Source organism: Anolis sagrei, chromosome 3 (genome assembly GCF_037176765.1).
Source record: "Anolis sagrei isolate rAnoSag1 chromosome 3, rAnoSag1.mat, whole genome shotgun sequence".
Lineage (NCBI taxonomy): Eukaryota > Metazoa > Chordata > Lepidosauria > Squamata > Dactyloidae > Anolis > Anolis sagrei.
This window is the reverse complement of record NC_090023.1, coordinates 99,769,605-99,786,421: the sequence shown is the minus strand read 5'-3', so window position 1 is coordinate 99,786,421 and position 16,817 is coordinate 99,769,605. Positions and strand designations below refer to the sequence as shown.

General features: G+C 39.0%; 1 protein-coding gene across 2 annotated transcripts in view; it reads right to left on the bottom strand.

Moving 5' to 3' along the window:
• The window catches only part of SLC9A7 (solute carrier family 9 member A7), a 65,243-nt gene that overhangs the window by 10,682 nt on the left and 37,744 nt on the right, over positions 1-16,817 (bottom strand). The window contains exons 9-14 of one of the 2 annotated variants that reach the window (XM_060769831.2): positions 16,112-16,200; positions 14,525-14,638; positions 12,500-12,611; positions 11,135-11,288; positions 7,303-7,362; positions 3,610-3,673 (exon numbers count right to left, since the gene is read on the bottom strand). In XM_060769831.2, the coding sequence (XP_060625814.2) occupies positions 3,610-3,673; positions 7,303-7,362; positions 11,135-11,288; positions 12,500-12,611; positions 14,525-14,638; positions 16,112-16,200 (593 nt within the window). The remainder of the gene's footprint in view (positions 1-3,609; positions 3,674-7,302; positions 7,363-11,134; positions 11,289-12,499; positions 12,612-14,524; positions 14,639-16,111; positions 16,201-16,817) is intronic. The other variant, XM_060769832.2, reaches the window with a different exon arrangement.

The window sequence follows — 16,817 nt, the reverse complement described above, 5'->3', positions numbered from 1 at the left end:
AGAAATGTCAGGAGAGAATGCTTCTGGAACATGGCCATATAGCCTGGAAAACTCACAGCAACCTAATTCAGACATCTCGCTCCTGTTTTTCAAGACAAAAGAAAGAGGGAATAAAATTTACAATACTGGTTGAGTAAAAAGATTAGAGAAGTGCTGTATGATTGAACTCCTTTCCAAAAATGGCATCGAGTAGAGGGAGTCCGTAGGTAACTGGAAGAAGCTAAGAAGATTCAACTAGGAGAGTTGAGAGCAAAAGGACTCTTTAGTGGGCAGTCTCAACACAAGGCATCTTTCCTTTGACACATACAAACTGGGAATAATCACTTTACATTTAGTTTTTTGTCTTATGTTGTAAAGTGAATCAGAAATAAATACCCACAAAACAGTTAATTTGGTCAGTTGCCTCATGTTCTGGATCCCTGAAACATTCACAACATGGAAGGAGCAGAGGTTTTACTCAGAATGTTCCAGTTTCTCACAGTTGAGGGTTCTTTTCATCTTGGCTGAGCATCATTAGAAGTTGACATGGTTGACTCCAACTAGTCTGTTTACTTAAGCAGCCCTGGAGGTCCTATCCAACTATTGCAGTGCTTCTCAATCCGGGGCCCCTGGATGTTTTTGGCCTTCAACTCCCAGAAATCCTAACAGTTGGTAAACTGGCTGGGATTTCTGGGAGTTGTAGGCCAAAAACATCTGGTGACCCCAGGTTGAGAACCATAAACTATTGGGTTATACAACCAAAAGGGTAAGTTTTCTTTAAAATATATTGTAAGAAAGGGCTTGTCTAATGAACTCAAATGTGGGAAGACTAGTAAAGGCATCTGTAGAAAGATCCTAATCAAACCCCTTTGCATGTTCCTGGCACCCACGCTGTTTGGTTCCAAGTTTTTCAATATATCTGCAACCATCATTGAAATATAGGCCCATAAAAGCTTATTTGAAACTGAATTTGGATCTCCACTTCTCGAGAGAGATTTCCCACAATCAGTATAAAGAAGATTAAGTTTATACAAATAATCCATTCTGCAAGTTTACTGGATTGTTTTGACAGAAACTCACATGGTTTGCCACACAAATAAGCTAATTTTATTGCACTTTCCTATTGAAGAGAGGCTTTTTGTGACATCTCTAGATGTATCTATATTTTGAAATTTAATATGAGCTTTTTTTTTGTCATATGAGGAGCGACTTGAGAAACTGCAAGTCGCTTCTGGTGTGAAAGAATTGGTCGTCTGCAAGGGCGTTGCCTGGGGACGGCCGGATGATTTGATGTTTATATCATCCTTGTGGGAGGCTTCTCTCATGTCCCCGCATGAGGAGCTGGAGCTGATAGAGGGACCTCATCCGCCTCTCCCCGGATTCGAACCTGCGACCTGTCGGTCTTCAGTCCTGCTGGCATAGGGGATTAGCCCACTGCACCACCGGGGGCTCCTTAATATGAGCTGCAAACCTGTCATTTCATATGAGAAACAGAGAATGTAGTACATACACACGCTGATAAGGTTATTATTATTATTATTATTATTATTATTACTATTACTATTATTATGTTTATTTATATCCTGCTTTTTCTCTCCACAAGGAGACTCAAAGTGGCTAAAGGCTGAAGACATTGCTTCTATCTTAAAAAAAAATAAGAACGTTAGCATGGTACACTTATTTTAGGAAAAGTGATGAAGGGTTAAAGAAATACCAGACTAGACTAAATTTCAGTAATGCTAATATGTTAAACATAATCCTTTTAATGCAATAGAAGAACCACAAAGCTATTAGGCCAGCTGTTTTCCAGCTGTTACTTGGTTTTTTAGTCTTGGTTGCTGCTTTGTTCTTTTGCCGAAACCCTGCTGAACCAAGCCAGAGGGAAGGAAAGATCTGGAACCAGATTAAGTCAGTTCTTACTTGTTAAAACATTTCTTGGGAAACTGAAATAGACACTTGTGCTCTGTGCAAGTACTTCCACCACACAGAATGCAAAAGCAGCTCCATTTATGGAAAGACTTGGTTTTGTTTTAAAGAACAGGTTGTTTTAAATGTGTCATGATATACGGTTTGAATGAATTGTGTGAAAGGTGTATGGATGAGGCCTAATTTGGCTGAAGACACCATTCTAAATCATTTACTGCCTGCCTGCTGGACTGTAATTAAAAGTTGCCAATGAGAATTGAAATGGTTGACCTGCTATAGTAAACTGTGATAAGAACTGTGACAGTGATAAGAGAAATGTTTACATCTATTTACATCTGTCAACATTTGCTGACCAGAAACCAGATTAACTCTAAAGGCTGTTTACATTAGTCAAAGACAATGCTCTTTCAAGTTAAACCCAGAACACAATGGTTTGTTACCTGAAGACTCAAGATAATTTCAACAGGACAATTATTTACTACATCAGCAGAATATTCCTATAGAAGACTCAATCTAATAATTCTCAATTGTGACAGACAGCGGAGCTGTTCACCTGCCTCTCTGGTCCATGGGAAGGACTGAGATTGTGTATCCCTCCTTTCTCAATGGAAGAGGATGAGCGCGATTTTAGAGTCTTAAGATCTTTTTGCAGGGAGTCAGTTTCTGCTGTAGGAAAAACACATATCTGGTTCTTGACATTGTGTTTAGGGAAATGATGCGTTTTGGTGTTATGAAGTCACAGAAGTTTTGGAACTGTACGTTGATGGATTTGCAAGGAAGCAGTCTGGCCTAAGAGATGTTCTTCGCAGAGGAAGAATGGAGAAATGGTGATGTATGAATGAGGATGACTGAATGCATGTCTATATGGGTGTGAATGCTGAGTAAAAATGTAGTCCCTTCCTTCCTTTCTTTCTTTCTTTCTTTCTTTCTTTCTTTCTTTGTTAGCCAATGTAACTGTAAGTTGTTTATGAATCCAAAGTAGTTACATAGAATCTGCATTGCCAATGTCTATATGTCTAAATGTTGTTCTGAAAAAGTTCTGATACCTTTTCTCTTACTGGAAAATTGCAATAAAAAGAACCTATGTTTCAAAGTTATTGAAAAGTTATTAAAAAAATAATAAAAATAGAGAAAATGGTGGGAAGGAAAAGACAAAAATAGTTAGAATGGTATCATCAATGGCAATATATCAAGAAGGTAAGGTCCACTGAGCGAACTTGTGAAGGAAACTACTATCCTAAGACTTGCCCCACATTTCCAATCCTTGTTGCTCAACTTCCATCCTTTAATCTTGGATCTAAGCACATTTAGAAAAAAGTTGTAGAAAAAGTTGTACTCGTAAAAAATATTATACAACAAATAAGTTAATCATGAATTCCTTGAACTCTTTTCACACACCTAGTTCCCATGAATCCCAAAATCCCAGAGATATCAACAAAAGGTAATCATGTTGCCTTCTCATATCATGTTTAGTTGGGATAATTTTATCTTCAATATGCACTCATCAGATCATTCAGCAGTCAAGAAGGATTTGTATCTAAGAGCTACACCAATAGAGCTTCTCAAGACATCCCCTCTGTATTTCATATTCGCGTTTGGACTCTTGTATCCAATTATTTCTCAGAACATTTGCACAGCTATAAAATACATTTATATAAGCAGCACCTGAGTGTTACTGATCGAATGAAAACATGAACCACTTACTCCTTGTAAGACTTGGAAGCTATCATGAGTGGGCGGCTGGTCTTGATCTGGGTCAACTCCAACTCTATACAAACATCAAGAAAGAAAACAGCAGGCTGTGAGTTTTGCTGAACTTGAAATGCCCTTTAGGCCGGGCTCAAGACCATTGTAAAAGGTGGCTGAACACAGCAAGAAGAAAACATGGATATTTGTTTATGGTTCAAGAAATGTCAAAAAGTGTCTTGTATGCCAATTTTTCAGCAGTCACTGCTGGTACATAACTGTATGATTAAGTCATATCACACTCCCCATTCCAAGGCTATTTCAGGTTAAACACTTATTTGAGAATTTAAAAATCTTCAGGGGGTAAAATCATGTTATAAAGTTGCAGAGACCAGGAAAAAATAAATATATCACATCAGTTGCTATGTGTAGTACATTAGACTAATTGGATTTTTACCTAGCAACAATATGGGTTTGAGTTTTTATAACTGGCTGCTTAACCAGGGAACCAGTGGGACATTGATGTGGTTCCCTTTGCCTCATGGGTAAAATTCAGCCCTGAAGAGAGGACAGAATGATAAAAGGCTCTGTTTCAATAGATCAGATTATTATTGACTTGTAAGAATTATCATAGCTAAGATACTTCAAATCAAAGGAGCTTCTGAATAGTAGCAAATTGTTATGGTCTAGTTGCACAGAAAACCAGTAGATCAGTTCAGTGAAGACCGCAGGAGAGCACGGAAAGCCAGTAGATCAGGTCAGTGGAGACTGCAAGAGCAAGCCACTTTTCAAGGTATACTAATTTCAAAGCATGAAAAAGGAAAGCCATCAAAGCAGCAAAGTCTGTCAGCAATCCAGCACAATCCATAGGATAAACCCAACACAGCACCATTCTTGATAGAGGATATTTAAACCAACACCAGACATAAATTACGTGTTAAAGCAGCAATTGGATCCCCAGAAGCTTGAAATACATGGGACAGATACCATTCTTAATCTTTCTACTTGAATGTTCTCAAGTGCAAGGACAAAAAAAAAGTTGCTTGACTTCTGGGGTTGAAAGCAGTTGTCCAGTGGGAAGGTTTACCAGAGTGCTGGGTACTCTGCCTTGGAGACCCCCAAATACAACCTTTCTGCTCCCCAGAGCTGAATTTGATGCCGTCTTGCCACAGGGGGTGCAATCATATGCACACTCCCATATTCACCTCTGTGACAAGTGTCTCCTCAAGGCTGGCCCTACAGTTCCTAACCTTGGAAGCATGCCACTCTCACCTTTCCCTATGGTCTCCCTATAAAATCTCTTCTTGGAGTCTTGGGTCTTCACGTTACCTTGCTGTGGATCTTGTTGGAAAATTGTTTCTTTGCTGGTAAACGCGACTACCCCGTGTTTTAGGTGAGGAAAGCAGATTAGCATCAGTATTAAAATATTACACAATTAATTCAACTTTATGTATTATACCTGGCAGAATAGTCAATGGTTTGACAAGTTCCAGTGGCTAGTTTCAAAACAGCTCACAGAATATACACTAGGTACAGGTTGAGCATCCCTAACCGAAATGCTTTAGAATTGTCCACATGAGTGCCTGAGAGTGACACCTTTACAAATCATATAGTTGAAAAGAGGCCACATGGCCCATCTAGTCCAACCCACTGACATGCAGAAAAAGCACCATCAAAGTTTCCTTTTTCTTCTGATATTACCCAAGAACCCCTTTTATTGTTTTTAATCTCCCTGGCAAGCTTGAGCTCATATTGAAATTTAGCCTTTTGGGCCTTTTCTTTACATGTGTTGGTTATTTGTTTGAATTCCTCTTTGGTGATTCCCCCCACCCTTTTCCATTTCTTGTATGTGTCCCTTTTAAGCTCAGTTGAAAGTACCCATTCTGGTTTCTTTAGAATTCTCTTTATTGTTTCTCCTTGTTGGCACTGTTTCCAATTGTGCCTCCAGTATTTCGCGTGTAAGAAACTCACATCCATCATTAACTTCCTTCTCATTAAATATTCCTATCCATAGGCTCACACTCATTATTTCCCCATATTTCCTGAAGTCAGCTCTCCTAAAATCTAGAATGCATGTCTGACTTCTTTTAGTTTTCCCTTTCCTCTGTATCACAAACTCCAGGAGAACATGGTCACTCAAACCTAAAGTTCCCACCAATTCCACTCAATTGGCCATATCCTCAGTGTTGGTTAGAATCAGATCCAGAATAGCCAATCCCCTCGTTGCTACTTCCACTTTCTGGGCAATAAAATTACCTGTAAGGCAAGTGAGGAATTTGTTGGACTTTGTACTCTTGGAAGAGTTTGCTTTCTAACAAATATTGGAATAGTTCAAAATCTCCCATTACTACTATATCTCTTCTTTCTGCCTGTTTGATCATCTGTCCAAGGAAGGCTTCATTCAGGCCTTTAGTTAGGCTTCAGTGGAGGTCAGTAGCAGACCCCCCACAACTACACCTTTTTCAGTTCTCTTTCCCTTATTGTTATCCAGATGCTCTCAACCTGATTATCAGGACTGAAGTCCTGCATCTCTTCACAAGTGAAAACATCCTTGACATATAATGGCACTCCACCTCGGCTCCTGTTTGGTCTGTTTCTCTGAAATAAGTTATACCTCCATTACTACATTCCAATTATAGGACTCATCCCACCAGGCTTCAGTGATGCCTACTGCATCGTAACTGTTTTGTTGTGCAAAGAGTTCCAGTTCATCTTGTTTATTTTTCTTGCTCTGTGCGTTAGTGTAGAAACATCTAAGCCCACGGGACATTTCCCCTAGCAGGTCATTTGAAATTATTGTCCTCTCACTGCTCGGAACTTGTTATATTTGTCCAACTCTTTCTATAGCCTTTGGGCTTTTTCATCTGGGCCTTGATAAAATACAGTCCCCAAGAATATTGTCACCCTCTGCCACTTGCTCTTGCACACATCTCTGTGTTTGTTTCAGTTACAATCCAAAACAAAGATCCTATATGCTACGCAGACCTATTTGTCTTCAATACATGTCTAATGATTTCATCTCTATTTAATTTTGAACATGCATAAGTGCTGTTGAATGTTCACTTTCACTTCCAAATTAACTTGTTGCTACAATACAACCCCCTTACCTATGGATTTGACAATCTATACAATATACCTGCAAGGAGTGTTTGTGAGCCTCTCTCAAGGGCACTTCTATGAAATATCTCTGGCCCAGTTATAGTCAAAATATAGAATTCACTATTATCCATGGTTTCAGATATCCATTGGGGGTCTTGGAACATATCATACCATGGATATGGGAGTTGTACTGTGTTGTAATTTATTTTTCAATTTATTCTCTACACCACAATAAAGAATAAAATCATGGAACTTTACAATAACAATCCAACAAAAAATGAAATGTCACTGGACAAATGTCGATTTATCAAATTCTGCTTCAGCCGAAAGTAACTAATTCAGTCTGATCTACAGAATTTCCCTAGAAAAGATGGGCTTGTTGTGCCTTTTGCACTTCCTTCAGTTTTTACATAGCAGAACATGGAGAATGGTATCCTTTCAACCTCCATAAAGCAAGATTTGAAGGAAAAGTCAGGGAAGCTGTAAACCAGTCTGCAGCATCAAGAAAAAGACATGCAGCAGCAGACAGAGAGTGAACACATTTGACGTCAAGAGAGATGAAGAAAGCCAAGCATCAGGTAAAGCTCATTACCAACTGAATTATTCTATCACCTGAAGTACATCCAGCGGCTTTCATTCATCTCCTCCACCGATGGGACATGTTCGCCAACTCTAATATAGGCATAAGAATTGAGTTTATTTATATATATATATTACCCCTCCTTTAAAAAATAAGCTACTCAGGTGTGCTCTATACAAATACAAATATTGGGGGGGGGGGAATGGGGTCAACTAATATACAAAACCAATGTGCTAAGTTAAAAAGGATCAATAATATAAATTTCTAACTTAAAAAAGCATACAAATACACAATAAAAAACAACACTGCCAGAAATTAAGAATGAATTGAGAACCCAGTTGGAAAAGTTGTGTGAGAAGCATTGTATAACTGGAATATAACCACCAAAATTCTCTTGCTCTTTCATGGCACTTAACATGGATTCGTGAAGGAAAAGGCCTGAGAGCTTTTAATGATCATGACAAAATGACCATAATGATGCAAAAGCAAAATAAATGACAAAGATACAATGAGCCGGAGGACAAAAACTGACTATTTTTAATGTTTCTCCATTCTCTGGACCATTTTCTACTCTGTCTCTCCATTACAATAAAATACTGTTATCTCCTTTTGTAGGTTGCATTCTTCTTCAGGCAGCCGTCTCCTTATCTGAACCCCTTGTTTCCTCTGTCCATCTTCTCTTGAATACTTTCTTCTCCTTCCCTTTACTTGCCCTTTGTCTGTTCCTCAAATTCCTTCTGTTCAGACCACTGGCCCATTTCCTTCAGCATCCCTAATTCTGGCTGCCCATCTTTTAACTTCTCCCTTATAACTCAGAGCTATGTCTCAATGATAAACATGCAATAAAACCAAACAGTGAACTAAATATATATATAGTAACAAAACAGTGATAATCATTTAAGAACAGTAACTTCCTGGGGAAGAGATGCAACACAGATTACTGAGCAAACGTTACATGTCAACCTAAGTACAGAACTCTGTTTTAATAGAAGTGATAATATTACAAACTAATGGTAGAAATGTTGTATTGCACCAAATGCTGTTGTATTTTAATATAGTGGCTAAAGTATAACCTAGTAACTGATACTCAAAAACTACAGCAGTGCAAACAGGAACAGGAAAATCTACTCTTCTCTCTCAAAGTTTGCCCTAAAGTTCCCAAATTGTTCAATTTTTGCTTTATTGTATTTTAAGAGCAATATTTGCTTCATGAAAACATAGTGGGTTCCTCTAAAGCAGTAGTTCCCAACCTTTTTTTGACCAGGGACCACTTTGAGCAGGAACCACTCTCCAACATTAGTACCAAAAGGGTTACGAATCAGTTTTGGGTCAACTTCAGATTTGGCTTGGTTATTTGGGGTGCTGATTCAGAAAATTGCATTGGATAGACCACATCAACTCTAGTTTCTGATACAGAACATATGCCATCTAGTAGCTGCCATCTGCTTGCCCACAGAAAACCATATTTAATAACTTAATAGCTGGAGTAGAAATCTTTCTGTGGGTAGTCAGTCTCAACACTATAAGAGGGTTTTGCAAGACCAGTCGCTCTCATTGCTGCATGGTTTCAAGGCAACGGTGTAGTAATGGTGAGGCCATGGACCATATTTTCCTTCTTGCAGACCATTGGTGGTGCACAGACCACAAGTTGGGAACCACTGCTCTAAGGAGATTAGAGCCCCGGTGGTGGACTGATATACTCCAGATGTGTTTCTCGATGCTTCTTTAACCGAAAATTTGGTAACAGAGATAGAAATAACACGGGCACGATAAGGATAGATTTTTACACCATAAAAACAAAGAGCATCTCCATATGACTTTCTATTTTGGAAGTCCTCTCTTCAGTAGACCTCTCTGCCTCTCAAACACACTCTCGGATTCTTAAAACACATGCAACATTTTGTGCTCTAACATCAAAACCAACAAACAATCTGCAACAGCTGCTTAAGAAATACCCAGATACTTGTTGGGCTTTCCAATTCACAAGTGCAGAGTCATTCACTTCCATGTCATGCTTCAACACAACATTTTAGTGGCAGCTTGGTTTCCTTCTTCTGTTCAAACCATCAGCAAACTAGTTTATGTCAGCTGTTCTGTGCATAAGAACACTGCCAGCGGTTTATGGTTTCCTGAGTCATGCATCTTCTTCTCTGAGTATTATACATTTATAGAAGATCTGAAGGGAGATTAGATTCTAAGCATGTTTATGCATTATGTTAACATAACTGCACTCCTCTTATAAAAGACAGGCTGATTAAAAGAATTGTTATTTTAAGAAGCTGCTAGTAAAATCAGCAAAAAAAAAAAATTATGGAGGAAAAGCAATAAATCCGGGCCAGTCCAGATATTTAGGTGTAAAGTGACAACACATTATGCTTCAATGTTACATAAGTGACAACCACCTTATTAGTAAAACCTAGTTTTATGCAGATATGCTCAAAAGTCAGTCTCATTAAATGTATACTCGTTACAGCTGAAACGTTATTTTTTGGACTATACCTCTGAGGTCAGCACTGCTAGGAGAGAAGTCATTTTCTAGCCTCTGCAATTTCAGCATTAAATCCGGCTTCTATAGGAAGCATTACCAGTACCCTTTGATCTTCCAGGTTAGCTCTCACTAAACGTATTTTGAAATATACCCTGTAGTTTCAATCCTAGGCATTACTACAAAATACAAGTATGTTGTCAGGAAAGCAAGATGAAGAACTGTGATGTACAATGTCACTCTCATGAGCTATTCCACAACCTTCAAGTAGCATCCGGGTGTCCCCTGGGCAATGTCCTTGCAGACAGCCAATTCTCTCACATCAGAAGTAACGTACAGTTTCTCAAGTCCCTCCTGACACATACAAAAAAACTAACATCCAGTACTTTTGGTGCCTTTTCCAATTTAGTGCCCTCCAGCTGTATGTGTCAACCTAGCATATATGGAAATTGTAGCTCAATGTGAGTCCCAGCCACTCAGGAGTGTGTGGGAATTGTAGCTGGTGGAGGGCGCTAGATTAGAGAAGACTAAGAGAAAGAGATGGAGAGCCAGTGTGGGATAATGGTTTGTGCACAAGGCTATGGCTCTGGTGCCCCAGGGCAAGGCAAAGGATTCTGGTTTTGCAAAGAAAACATCGTGATAAGCCTCAGGGTCACCACAAGTCGGAAGTGACTTGAAGGCATACCACAACTATGACAAACAGAAGAATATTTTTGTGCAGTACCTAAAATAGTGACCCTTTTCTAAAAGGTATTAACATTGCACATGCCTGCCATCTCCTGGATTAAAGGTGGCATCTCATGCACTCTCTATAACTTTTTATCCAATTGCCTAATGGTGCTTTGGAATTAGTGAAGAAGCACTCAGATAACAAAGAAATAATAAAACTAAACATATTTGAGAGCACATACCTCTTCACACTAGGAAATTACAGAACTATGGTTCCAGTCTAAGTGCCGTGGCTCCCTCCTGTGGAAAACCTGGAGTCTGTAGGTTTTTCAAGCACTAGAACTCTCTCTGGCTGAGAAGTCTAAATGTCCCTTCTTAAACTGCAAATCCTTGGATTCTATTGGAGACAGCCATGGCTGTGAAAGTGAAATCATAGCATAATAATTGTGTGATGTGTAAAGACCCCCTGAATGCTTTATTCCATGTGGAAGAATACTTCCATGCCCGTTGCACAACAATGGATATTTACAGTTCATAGACCATGCTTTGCTCCATAGATCAGAGCTGTTGACCTGTAGCCCTAGCAATGCATTGGGAAATGGGCAACTCTTTTGGACTCTGCCCAAATTTTGTTTTTGTTATTAAAAGATTTTGGGCAGTTTAAAATGTAAAATGCTAAACACGTTTGGATACAAATTCGAGACAAGTACCTTATATTCAGCCAGGAAAGCATGGGGGTCGTGCCTCCTCCAATAATCCAAACAGTGAAGAAGACAATAAGGAGTGTTGTAGAGAACATCATTTGATGTGCGTATGTTGCGGTGTCTCTTATGGCTAGCGCAAATGCCATGGCTCCCCTGAGACCTGTGAGCAACATCAGAGAGGAGAAGATATCTTATAATTAGGGATGTAGGAGAAACTCGCTTGAGTTAGATTTTAATAGTACAGTAGTATGCCTAATTGTACTTCCTCAATTAATGCAGGAAGCCAAACACCATACTCCAGCAGTGTTTGCACTTCTCAAAATTTTTGATGCAGCTGTGTATGTTCATGATTTTGTCCTCCCAATGCATAAATCAGCTACAACATATTAAAATATTTCTGTTTATTGGAGATATTCCTTGCAAAAATGCATCTGTTAGGCAAAACTTGCTTCACAATGTGCCCATGAGAAAAAAGCACGTCACAGTAATACACATTTTTGAAGAAATAACTACTGACGAGGTGACCCTCCCCCCACACATGTCACATTATGAGTAATTTGGAATGTGCATCCAGAAAAAATGGTCTTATGGAACCATATATAGGCTGCAGGCTGTACTTCACATACCCCTGTTCTACATCTTCATATTTTTTAAAAATGTATTTTCTGAGAAGTTTAAAAGAAGAGTGAGGGACTATTAAGACTAGTGTGTCAGGTATGCTTAAGACCCACACCTATGTCACATATTGATATCAGGATATGGGAAATATAGTCTGTGTTGCACAGTGACAGACCTGTTCTGTTTCTAAACCAATGTATGCCTTAACTTGGAGCCAGTCTTTCTTGTGTCATTTTTAAACAACTGTCACAGTGGCTTAACGCACTTTGAAAAACAGACAACAATATGTTAACACACCATGAACATGTCTACTCTGGCAGGGATGTTATAATGTTAGCCAGATGAAACAGCCGCACACATGACACAGTTCTTCATTTTTTATTATATTATTATATTCAGGATTTCTTTTGCCTGAGAGACAAACCTCAGCAGGTGCGTTTGCTTTGAAATGAACTGAGAGAGATCAAAGTAGCTAAAGCATCAAAGAGGACATGTGAAGGGGGAGAAAGAAGGGGGGAGGAGGGAGGGAGGGAGGGAGGGAGGGAGGCAGGCAGGCAGGCAGGCAGGCAGGCAGGCAGGCAGGCAGGCAGGCAAGCAGGCAAGCAAGCAAGCAAGCAAGCAAGCAAGCAAGGTCTTTTTGCCCTTCCTTCCCTATTCCTACACCTTGAATTGGTAGATCTTTTATGCAGTTGGGAACATTTGTCTTCTGTTTTGTCCTAAAAGTATGTTACTAGTTCCAACTATTTGTGTTACCTGAAAACATCAACATGTGCTGGAAATTCCAGCTGATCTTGTGCCTTCTGCCCAAGTTCAAGAAGAAAGAAAGTGGATAGATGTGTGCAGCTCTCCCCAGGAAAACAGCTATCTAATCACACCATTTTGTTAAGGATTCAAGCATTCAGCAAAGCCATTTGCAACAGGTATCTGATCGCCCAGAGGGCTGCACAGGAAAAGGATAAGAGAAGTTACTGAAGTACACAGTTTGGTCCTAGGGAAAGTGTGTTTATTCCTCTCAGAGGGCATGTGGAAGGTTGCATCTACACTGTAGAATTAATGCAGATTGACAACATTTAACTGCACTTTACTAGCAGTTGGAAAACATGCAAATATGAGACCAGTAGGTGCTGCTTCTGCAGGAAGGTAACGACGTTCCATGCAGTCATGTCAGTCACATGCCTTAGGAGGTGTCTGAGCACCATCCCCCAGAGTCAGACACGGCTAGACTAATATCAGGGGAAACCTTTACCTTTAACTGCAATGGTCTAATGCTATGGAATCATGGGAGATGTAATTTAATGAGACTCTAGCACTATTCAGCAGAGAAGGCTAAAAACCTTTCAAAATTGCAATTCATATGATATCATAGCATTAAGCTGTAGTAGTTTACTTGATGTTAAACTGCATTAATTCTACAGTGTAGATGAACCCAAAGTAGGGGACAATGAATAGAGTACTTAAAGTTCCAATCAACTGCTGATTTCCCTCTAAAATGCCTCCTCTACCCATTACAAAGCCGGACAAGATGTAACTATAGTTGAGGGAGTAATGTCCCATCAATGGCATTTATAGAATAGAATTGTCAGTTACATAAGAAGACTTTAACAACTTGTCTTTCCATTTCTGCTACAGTTGTTTATGTACCTTAAGGCATTTTCTGACTTCAGTTGTTTTTGCTTACCCCCACCTTCAAGAAGGAAATAATAATAATAACAACAACAACAACAACAACAACAACAACAACACTTTATTTATACCTCGCCACCATCTCCCCAAGGGGACTTGGGGTGGCTTAAAGGCTGCAGAAGCCATGCCATACACATAGATTTCTCAATGTTTTGGATCAAGATTAGAGATAAGAATTTCTATGAATACCTAATCTATTAGGATGTGGTTTAATTTATTATTTCTCATCTTGATTACAGCAAGGGAAAACAAGATATACAGTTATCTGATTTTGTAAATGGAACCACTGCAAAGTTCCAAGAGTCTTGTGGGTTTTTTTTAAAGCTAAAAAGGAAAGGCTTGCACAGAACATTTGGGACAGAAATGCTATACACACTTGCCTTGGAGTACATTCTGCTCAATATAATGAAGCTATTTCTAAGCAGATACATAGGAATGCTCTATTTCAGTGTTTCTCAAAGTGCAGTCTGTTAGGGCATGTAAGAAATCAGTTAGTGTGTGTATTAACTATAAAATCCAAGGCACGAAGGTTGGCCCATGCCTGGGGAGCTAGCTGAGCCTGGGAGTTTTGGCAACAGTTACATTTTTAGGCTTGTGCTGTGCAGGTGCTTACAGAGAGAGAGAGACTGTTCTTGCTTTATGAGCTACTGGATCCTCCACATGGACACCAAAAGACCATTGAAATCTCTCAAAAAGGACATTTTGTGAATCAATACAACTGATCACATGGTTGTATATTTGTTACTCTGAATTACAAAGAGTAAACTATTTGTTCTTTACTGATAATCTGTGTGGATATTTTCTTTGTCTGGCAAAATAGTGTGTGGACTGATAAAACGTCAACTACATGTGATTTTCATTATGCAACACACTCCACTAGGTGTTTTGGACTTCAGTTCCCAGAAATCCCAGCCAGTTTGCTAGACCTTAGGAATTATGTCAGCTGAAGTCCAAAACATCTGGAGGAGCACACTTTGAGAAAGTGCTCTATTTGAAATACACTGAAGCTGAGACAGAAAAACTAAAAACCTTTTGTACCATTTTCAAATATAGCTAAGGAATGCATTACAATTCAGAACAACAACGAAAGGATACAAAAGCTCCAATGACAAATATGGGGCTGAATACATGCTTCTGGAAGGTAAACAGAGCTAAGCCCATATAAGAAAATATGAAGTTCTCTGCTAGGAAATGCAGCACCTCAAAGAGCTGGGAATGAAGAAAAAAAGTGTCAGTGACATTCAAGGATGTTCATATTTCTTATAAAGAGCAAAACATCTGCATTCAAAGTAGCCTATTCCAAATAAAAACATCCCAAAATATTTGAAAGGGCCAATGTTTTGGAACAAATTTAGATTTTTGGTTCCCAGAAATTCTGACCACCTTTCGATTGCAGAATTCAAAGTTGCAACATTCCACATAACAATTTGGTGTTGCTTCTGTTATTGCAGATTTGGGTATTTTAACTTCTACAGTATGCTGACATATCTTGAACAGCACGAAAAGGCAAGTTAAGTCTTCACTGAGTCTTGCAACTCATTAGTTGACCTTGGAAGAGTCACTCCTTTTCATGCTATCCTATATTACAGGATTATGATGAAGTTAAATGAGGAAGAGAGGAATTATATACACCATCCTGAGTTCATTAGGGTAAACGTAAAAGATACATAGTTTTTATGGAATAAATATAATTTCCATTGCAGGCAGAAAGTTGTATGCTGAAAGGTTAGACTGGAACTCTTTTTCAAAACCTTTGGGTTTATAGGTGAAGCATGTTTTTTTTTGTTTTTGTTTTTTTGCAATTTTAAAAACAGAGTATTTAAATATGCAACCCTGCTCTGCAGTTTTACTGATACAGTTAAGTGAAGACTGCACCATATCCTTCTCCCAATTGTTCATGTCAGATAATCAAATTCTGGAGCAATGGGGTTGCACAATGGTGAATCCCTTGTGCTGGCTGAACTTCTGATCTGAAGGTTAACAGTTCGAATCCATGAGACAGGGTGAGCTCCTATCTGTCAACTCCAACTTCCCATACGGGGACATGAGGATGGTAACACATCCAGGTGTCCCCTGGGCAACGTCTCTGCAGACGGCCAATTCTCTCACACCAGAAGTGACTTGCAGTTTCTCAGTTGCTTCTGACACAATTTTGAAAAATCAAATTTTGTTGTTATGTGTTTCATAACCTGTAGGGTTTTCTTGCCAAGATCTATCCCAAAGCCTGAGAGGGTATCATTTGGTAAGATGACATAGGTTTCTATTGAAGAGTGAAGATTTGAGCCCTGAACACGATGTACATCGTACAGTTATAAGGTTATTATTTCATCTTAATTGCAATGCTTCTGTTCAAAGAGCTCCTGGGATTGGCAGTTTGGGGAAGTACATCTATAATCCTCACCCAGAGCTCTCATGCTTCACCAAACTATAAACTCTAGGATTCCTGGCTGCTCAAAGTGGGATAAAAGCATTATATGTATGTAGTGTGGATAGCTCCAGGATTCCTAGTCCAATACTCAAAATGCCACACTATGCTGCCTCTCATAATCTTTTTCATTCATATATTAGCATTAGCATCAGTTTTTTCTCAGGATGAATAATCTGGTATAATGAGTGAAGCCAGATAGGGTAAACGAACCATGCTTCACTATTTAAGAAACAAAACAGAGAATTTTTTTTCACCTGCTTGGTACGGCTTCTTGACTCAACTGACAGATTATTATACGTGTAGTGAGCTTGTGTGATTCCGCAAAACAGGACAGATACCACACCTGCCAAGACAAATAACACATCAAAAACATCATGTAAATTCCTCTTTTATGGCTTGTTTGAATTTAGGATTTTATGTCTCTTTTCTTTAACTCCTTAAGGGCTTTCTTGCAGGAAGGCATTGTAGTTTTGCTGTTTACAATATTGGACCTACTAAACATTGATGTGAGACTAATTATAGATATTGAACCAGCTTTAAAGGATAACCAACCATCCATTTTGGAAACCTTGTTGTATCATTTCAGGTGAGCCAAAAACAGCTATTGTAAATATGAACCAGGAATACACTCTGCACATTCTTCAGGGGACTTAATTATATATAAACATCCTATGGCTTCATCACACAATTACAACAGACTCCATAGTTGAGCCCTCTCACAAATAAATCTCCAATTCTTTGATTTCCAAGGTATAACCAATTCTGGTGGAAGCATTCAAGTATTGTGTGATCAACCCATACTTTTCTGTATATGTATGATCTATCAGTCCTGTGCAAAATGAGTACTGGTTATACAAGTCAGTATGACAACTCTATTTGAATGATAGTGTCTATTCAATAAAATGCCAACTATCCATGTTGCTCCATCATAAAGAGATGCTAAAAGGGAGAACCACGAAG